Raw genomic sequence first — 9,279 nt, 5'->3', positions numbered from 1 at the left:
ATTTAACGTATTAAAAAAACTTAAATATATAAATAAAAACGATACAAAAACGAAATGCATGCGTTCTGATTGAACAAAAAGTTAAATACACTACAAATATAAGAAACGCTTATTTTTTAACAGTGTCGTTAACTGGTTCGAGAACCTTGTACTTGAACCTCGAAGAAATATTAATTACACATTAGTAAATATAGATTTACTAAGCATTTTCAAATAAACCTGTTTTATAATTTAAACTAGTTAAAATAGTTTTGATAATATCTGGTGCATGCTTAATACTGTTTCTGTGTTCAATGTCCAACCGTCTCATTTTAGCCTGAGAAAACGCTATGCTGAGTCGGAATTAAATTGGGATGATAGTATTATCAACACATATGTACAAATAGTGAGGAAATAGAAATAAGTAGATATTGCTCACAGATAAAGTAACTTATTTATTCAAACGTGCAGTGCTAAATTCTAAAGTATAACCATCATCAATATTCGGATTCACAAATATCCTCCCTCCCCTGTCTGTTTTATATCAGAGCAAAACATATTCAGTACATCATCTGCAGGCAAAATGTTTAAAATGTATTCAATTCCTTTGCAAACGTTTAGAAAATATCTGTATGTCGCTCTTTTAACATTGTACAACATTTCATTCGTAGTTGGATTTGTGGTACGGAAGAATAAACATTCGATAGCTTCCTTCAAATCTGGAATCCCGGTGACCTCGTCTACTCCGTCAGCCTTCAGACAGTCAGGACACAGGCTGGAGAACGTGTCTAATAAGCTATGTTGAAAACTCTTTGGGTATCCCCATGTTGGTGCTCTCCAACCGGTGTAGGTGGCACTGCTCATGTAGTTCTGCGGAATAAAAAATTTTTAGTTTATACAGAGTTTGAGGTGGCATAATCTGATTTCGGTTTAGTAGTTTTTATATATAGAATATATATATATATATATATATATATATATATATATATATATCGAAATAAAAGTCAAAGAATGCCTAATTTAACCTGGCGAAGTTAGGGCTAAGAAGCCCTCTCTAACGCAACCTGGGACCAACGGCTTGACGGTGACTAAACCAACACCAAGGACCGGGCAAGCGGGCTGCTTGCAAAGACAGGATCGCTCAGCGGTCACACGCCCAAGCAGCAGCATCGCTTGACGTTGCTTGATTCACTTATCTTGCGATAACCACCGTACCTGCTCCACTGCACACTCGGCAATACACTATTTGCTATAATTATTAGAAATAGCAATTTTCTTGTCAGATTTATATAAGAATGACTAAAAGTAATATGGGATTTTTTTACTTCTTTTATAACATGACTGGAATGTTATTTATTTTATTTGATAAAAATGTTTATTTTTAGTTCATGTTGCATTAAAACCCTCTTTTCCAGCATTCATTCACATTCTGATGTAACTAATTTATATATTTATTGCCACTCTATTCCATTAATACTAGTTACAATACTATTAAAATTTTCATTACTATAAAGACCTAGGGACTGGTCTTAACAGCTTTTCGTATTTTTCTTGTCCTTAGAGAAAGAGTTTTAGTAACCAATAGTTATAAAATTAAAAAGTAATTAAATTAAAAACTAGTTATACCACTTTAAGTCACAACTATAGAAATTCTTTTCGTTGTCTTCTTTAATGTCGAGTTAAAATTTAAACAATTCCACTCAGATACCATAATAGTCACTGCGTAATCAGCATAGTATGAAAACTTTTAATTTTTTAGTCTAGATACGTTCTTAAATTATTCACTGCATCTAATATGACACACAATACCACTGCGTATAACTATCTCTTTTTCATACAAAAGTACCACATTATTTATAGCTGTAGGGTATAATTGTTAACAAAAGCTTAGTAAACAATATATGTTACAGAATTAAAAATGTGGGATTATATATTTCTTACAGGTTAGTACTATAATTCTACCCTTTTAGAAAAAATTACATACATCCTTAGTAAAAACGATTACAACCGAACGCATTTTGCACAGTTAAAAAAAATTAAAGTATTACGTAGAATTTTTAAAACAAGATGTCCTTGGAAACAGTCATGGTATTTTATGTATTATAATTTTAATTGCCTCTATTTCGCATAAACTTTAGTTCATATTGTTTTCACAGGAAACAGGCATGGGCATTTTTTATCAGTATTTTCTTTACTTCCTAAAAAATCTGAGTTTTAAAATATTTATTTTGTTTTAAATATAACATATATACAGGAAGAAGAACGCTAAGCAGAAACAAACATATGGTTACATAATGATCTAAGTTCCTTTTAATCCAAAGTTATATTTATTAATGCGGCATTGGCGTTTAAATTACGAAATATTATTACAGCCACGTTAAAATTGGACAAAATACCAATACTAGACAAAACATATTGATTTAAATCTATTTTTATATTTAACACAAATATTTTATAAGAAATAAAACATATGAAATTGTTTACATAGAGAAGGCTATAATTAATTAAATTAATAAGTAATTAAGAACAATACAATTTAGGCGTGAGGAGTAGGTAATGAATATCGACTTTGAATAATGTTGGCATTTTAATACTGTAATTCAAAATTTATGACTCATTCAACTTAAAATTGAACTTCGTAATCGTATTATAAAAAATTAGATATAATATTTATTTATTTTTAGTATAATAGTAGAGTATCTCTCAATTTTGTTATTATGACTACTTCTATAATTGAATGGAAAATGTAATGGTTCATTTATAATCTTTCTCAAAATCTTACCCTCGATTTAAAAATCAGTTTAAATGAAAATCTCGAACTATATTGCTTCGGTATTTAGTAAAATAAAATTCACGCAATGATACTGAAGTGTATCAATTGTTTACAACACCATTTTTCAATTCGTTGAGTTTAAAACAGTCTTATTTCTTCAGCAAAGCGTTAATCTATTTATATTACTTACAAAACAATAACAATAATAATAAACATATTCTAGATGTAGTAAAGAGACGAAAGAACAATGTACGTTACCGTCATAACCAACGCACACGCATGGTACAATACAGGGTAGAGTTTTCGCACAGTGACATAGAATAAAACAAATATAAAACGTTAACAACTGCAACCCGATAAACTGTCTCAATACATTATTTACACCAAATCTAAAAGTATATACTATCCATAATTTATTTCAGGCTTTTGTCCCTTCAATGGTTCATTGGATATTAGTTTTCTATTGTGATCAATACAATTTATCACTGACATTAAAACTAATAGAGAATCATGGAGTTCTAATTATCAAATATTATGATACTATTATATTAATATGTATGAGTTATTACTATTGTATAAGGTTATATAAGGTAATATAATAATCACCACCTTACAAAAACTGATGGTCCTCATTGGCTCTGATACAAGTTTCATAATATATTACTGGCCTGCGTATGTGACCTAAATACTACAATGGTAGCAGTAAACATGAACAAATCATGTGAGTTTTACAATGATGAAACTGATAATTTTATAAGGAATTTGACCGACTAAAGTATCTAAATATATATTCATGTTTACCTGTGGATAAGAATAGGGGTACTGGTAAGGCACCACATTTTCCAACGCAGAAGAGGAAGTTAATATAACAGTTGCCAAGACAACAATAGTCCACATGTTTAGTCTAGAACGAAGAATAAAATACAACAGTTTTTTCAAAAATAGAGTTAAAAAAAAAATAGAATAAAAGAACTTAATTAATACACAATATCCTTTACGTAGTTATTATGTGTATGCATATAGTGCTGTTTGATAAAGATAGATTCACATCATGTATTTCCTAAATTTATTGACTGAAACATGTATAAATTATTTGTCCGGTTAATATGTAAATAATACACCACAGAAACCTAATTTCAGTAATTCCAATCATTCATGTGTTCTTTTTATAATTTATCATAATTTTTTAAGAAAACAGAAACAAAATTAAACCACAAAAATAAGAAATGTACGCATTACTTTCTTTCACTTGCAGCAACACCTAAAAAAATAGATAGATAGCAAAATAAATAATTATCGGTAATACGTAAAGTTATTTGTTGCCCAAGACCTGGGAATGAACTTCACATTATTACGAGAGCATCCTATGGGCCCTCATTAAAACCACACCACACGGAGCCAGAAGAAATGTTCGTATTTTATAGAAGTACGGAAAGGAACGTACTAATGTTTATTGTTAGGTTGTAAAGTTTGCTCTAGTTGGGAGTAAGATTTTACTCATTTTGCAAACTACGTGGATATTTTGAGCTACTTAGGTATTTTCCAGGTGAATAGAAAAGTTTTGTATGTCGATTATAAAGTGTTGACTCGAAACATGAGTAGATCTAAAAAGATCTTTTAATGTTAATATAGCCACGATTTCATCATCGCCATAACTTTAAGTGGAAAAACACCGAATTTCGTGTTTGAGATTCATGTCCTGGCAACGTAACTGAAGTATCCAGCTGACGGACTCACGTTTTATTGTTATACCTTTATGGTAGAAAATATTTAGGCAACTATGCAGATCTAAGAGAAACGTGATACGATCGATTTGTCAATCACTCAATAAAACAACGGAAAACAGAGGTTTATTTACTGTAAAGACAAAGATAAAAATACCTCGATATACATCTTAACAATATTTTACATGGTAATCTATATAAAATAACTGCCAATTTTATGCCATCCAAAATATTATTCATCTCTATATTTTTATTAGAAAGAGTATTTTCGACGTACACATGAAGCATGCATTTCCAAAACGTTTTAAGTGCCAAAACACATGACATGCTTTTTATTGAAGAAACACGTTGTAAGCGCCATCCTTTTGACTGGCACAAAACATTATTATGATACCGTCACTCCTAGTGGGAGTAAATGGAAACAAAACAGCCGTGCAATTTAAAACGTTGTAACTGCCAGGCTGTAACTGGCAACAGCTGGCCCATAATTTACTTCAGATTTGGCTGCAATTCTGGTAGATTTCTTACGTTTAAAACCTTGTTATCTTTCAGTTATTATCTGTAAAGTTCTGTAAGGTTCTACTAATAGTATCATGGTGATCCCAGAAACTGTTAAATCGAAAAAGAAGAGACGATGTGAAGAAAAGTGGGAGAAGAATGTATTTAAAAACAAAGGAATGCTGGTGAAGGTTATGTTTAATCAAAAACCAACAAGGCCAATGATGCCAAAACTAAACCAACAGAGGTAAGAAATACTTTATTAATAGCAATATTCACTAATAGATGAATGAATTAATTTCAAATCTGTATAATTTTTGTACACATTCAACTAATTATCTTATTCTAATTAACATGTACCCTACCTACTCAGTTTTCTTAACCAAAGCAAATTAAACTGTTTTAGCCTATCACAAAACAAACACACAACACATACTATTATTATCACCTTAGGCCTACATATCTCATAGAAAGGTATTATTGTTACTTTAGTATTACCCCAGCCTACATTACTTTTTACTAAATTCCTCTATTTTACCCTGTTGATTCTTGTTTCAGGTTACATGCAAATGCGCATTTTCTTGCCGTACAATTCGACTGCAATATCGACAGGACCAAGTTTTTTTTTAAACGGCTGACTACACTAAGCAGCAAAACTAACTTCAGAGGTTGATTCACCCTCAGCTCATTAAAAGGAGACGTCATGGGAAGTACGATCACCCTGGTGAAAGCATTCATTTAGCTACTATTTACATCTGCCAGGTGGGAGTGAGGTACGGGTCTGTTTAAAAACATTATGTAATACTTGTGATGTGACCCCTCGAAGAATTCAGCTACTTGGATTAAAAATATTGGAAGGTAAAATGGAAGTAGATGATAAAAGAGGAGGGCAGCAAAAATGTACTTTCCAGCTGAAATAAGTCATTGTGGTAGGGAGAAATCAAATGATAAAAAATACTTATCACCTGACCTTGACGTGAGTAGGATGTATCGTGCACATTTAAAAAAGTATGCATCTCACATCCCTATTGGAAAACCTACTTTGCAACAATGGTATCATGAAATAATTTTGACGAAATTGAATTTTTCTTTTCATAGACCAAGGGTAGACACCTGTTCAATATGTGATTCATTGGCTATTATAATTAAATCATGTGATGAGCAAGCAAAGATTGAACAGGAACTACATCACAGACGTGTAGAGGCTGCGAGATAAGCCATGTATAACGACGTTAAAATTTCAGCGGAATCTGAAAGCTACGAAATTTCATTTGACATGCAAGAGCAAATGTACATACCGCAGCTAACACACACAGAGATGTATTAGTCCCAACAATTAGCTTGTTCTAATTTAGGGATTCATGATTCCGTTAAAGATCAAGCGTACATGTATTTGTGGTCTGAGAACTACGGTGGCAGAGGGGCCCAAGATATATCTTCTTTTATTTATGAGTACCTTTCAAATCATGTTTCTTTAGGCAATCGGGAGAAGTTGATTGTTTGGTCTGACAATTGCTCTGGCCAAAAAAAAATCAGCACATTGTTGCTATGTACTTAGTATTGATAGCTAAAGGTATTTTCAAAGAAATGGTTCATAAGTACCCTGGTAAAGGTCACACACGTTTCTCCCTTGTAAGAGGGATTTTGCAATAGTTGAAAAAAGAAAGAAAGTCTGCAAATCTTTAACTCTGAAAGACCTTGTGGAAGTTATTGTGAAAGCGGCTCAGAAAAAGCCCTTCACATGTATTTTTAATGAAAAGTTCCACGATTTTAAAGCCGTTGCTCACACCCTTATGGACACTAAAAAGTTGGGTATATCGGAAGCTTCACAGTTCAGAGTTACAATTGAAGACTTTGGCAAAGTTCAAGTTGCCAAAGGAGCATCTAGAATTTCAGGGTTGTCTACAGGAATCAATGTCTTAAAACAAGGTGTAACATTGGAAAATTGTAAGAACCTGACCCTGCCTACAACTGCAACTAGATTTGGTATACCACAAAACAAAACAAGTGATATTACCAACATGCTGCCCTTTTTTCCTTCAGAGGCTCGGGGCTATTTTGAAGAACTTTTGGCTAAAGAAACTACACCAAACAAAGAAAGAAATTCAGGAAATTAACGATCCTAGGAACTGAAAATAAATTAATTATATTGTACTTGCAGCATGGCACTTACAACGTTTTTACTTGCATTGCAAGTTTGGCAACTATCATTTATTTCTTAAAGGTAGTTTTGTTTTTTAAATGTATCTGGTTAGCACCTAAATTAGATGTTTCTGTGCCCTTGAAATATACTTAAGTTTTATTCCAAAAAAGTGTTTTATTGTTCCTAAAAAATTTAATTTTTGGCACTTACAACGTTTTGGAAAAGCATGCTTCATATAGCCTTTTTCAACTTCATTATATTGACCTTACGAAATACCGATTTGGATTTCGTATATAAGGGCCCAAATGGTTATTTGGTTTTAATTGGGTATATAATTGGTTATATTGTGGTATATATTTAGAGATCAGGATAACTTAACTTGTCTAGTAAAATACTAGATGACCGATACAACTTCAAAGTAATGTCTCACACTTACTATACGAAAATTAAATGTCCGTTACGACGATACACATTAATTATTCATGAAAATTGCGATACACTATCATTTTTTTTACTTTGAAACAAATAAAAAGTATTGTTTTATCTCTCAGCATTACAAATCTAATTTTATTAAAAATGATTCGTGCTATGTATTTAAAAGTGGGTTTTAACAAAATTAATATGAACATTTATATAGAAAGTATAAAAGCAATACTTCAGTATGGTACAATGTACAAACTTAATTCACTTACCTGCTTCAGGCACAGTAGAGGAACGTTTAACGTTTATACAAATTGCAGTGTACAGGTGCTCCAATATCTCTGACAAGAAGCCGTAAATATCGACGCAGTATATGGCCTGCCAAATTATATTTATGTACCGTAACATGTAATTAAATAGTAGATAAGAGAACAATACTTAATTTACTAAATGTTACGCAACATTAATAATTGTTAATTACAAATTATTGATCGTAAAACATAGAACAATGCTCTGCTTTTAGAGAACAAGTGATTAATGTATTTCCTAATCAAAACCTAATTAAAAGTCAACACCGAATCAAGGCACCAGCGTGACTCATGGCAGTACAATTTCTTATCATCCTTGCCCTGATATTTTTACGTCTTTTTCTCTCAGTTTAATTGATTTTTGGTTCTGCCTATAAGGTTCTTTCCCAATAATATCAGCTAGGCTCTATGCGCTTTAGTATGGTTAGGACTAGTCACCGGACACATTGTAGTCTGAGCATTACCGAAGCCTATTACTCGAGATGTTGGACAAATCTCATTTCTGTCCGTCTGTTCCTACGATATTCATAAAACAAACTGGTTTTTTTGTTTTTTTTATGACTTGATCTTTTTCGTTAAGCTTCATTTCTATATAGGCAACACTGAGTTTCATGACGCGTAACCATTATGGTAACAAGAACGTAGCAGAATAAATATTTGTAAACAATCTTGCAACATATTAATATGTATTATCCAACTATCTCAATACAAAAATCTATTTACCTGGTGAATTTATATGTAGATTTTTATATTACATAAACTTTGATGTGAAACCTAATAAATATCTCAGAATCACAGAGTTGAATAATTGGGTTAAAGTCAGCGTCTTGACTAGTAAAGTCATAATTGACTAAATTATATTTTACGGGATCAGCCTCTAGTCTATCTAAAATTCCGAACGGCCTTTCACTGAGCCCTGAAAGTACTGCTTTATTACTAGGTAAGTACCAGTATATAAACTTCTTTTGATCATTTAAAAGATCATTGATGCTACATTGACCAAGGAACTTGAGTCCTGTTTTAAGAGAACTTTAAAATAGTATTTGATTTTTAAAGACTTTTACAACATTAAATCTGATTAGTAAGTTGAACAAGTATGTTATTACTCATAGACATATCAGGAATTCAAAAGAAATATGGAATTATAAAAGGAATAGAATGAAATAATATGATAAATATTAAACCGTTACTTTTTCCTTATCCCATATACTATAATACGGAGAGAGAAAAAGGCTCTCTCAGATCTTAATCTAAATCTAAGAATTCGGTGCTATGAGACGACCTAACTGCACTAAGTAATCGGAAATTGTGGATAATATGTCTTCATATACTGGTAGGACTAAAAACTAGAATAGCTTCATATTAACAAACTTAACAGAAAAATATTTTAAATAAAAGTTGTACGCTTTAAATAAAAGTGTTAGGCTGATTTTA

The 9,279-nt window shown here is 31.6% G+C and overlaps 1 protein-coding gene across 1 annotated transcript; it reads right to left on the bottom strand.

The window, feature by feature from the left end:
- Positions 1 to 489: 489 nt before the first annotated feature.
- Positions 490 to 8,059, bottom strand: LOC124369616. The gene is made up of 3 exons (XM_046827666.1): positions 7,810 to 8,059; positions 3,554 to 3,656; positions 490 to 849 (listed from the first exon to the last, which is right to left on the bottom strand). The coding sequence occupies exons 2-3, from the start codon at positions 3,647 to 3,649 to the stop codon at positions 490 to 492; spliced, it is 456 nt and encodes a 151-aa protein (XP_046683622.1). The 5' UTR covers positions 3,650 to 3,656; positions 7,810 to 8,059.
- Positions 8,060 to 9,279: the final 1,220 nt, after the last annotated feature.

The sequence above is a fragment of the Homalodisca vitripennis genome, chromosome X, assembly GCF_021130785.1.
Source record: "Homalodisca vitripennis isolate AUS2020 chromosome X, UT_GWSS_2.1, whole genome shotgun sequence".
Classification (NCBI taxonomy): Eukaryota; Metazoa; Arthropoda; class Insecta; order Hemiptera; family Cicadellidae; genus Homalodisca; species Homalodisca vitripennis.
The sequence above is the reverse complement of the archived record's forward strand: the minus strand, read 5'-3'. Positions and strand labels throughout refer to the sequence as shown.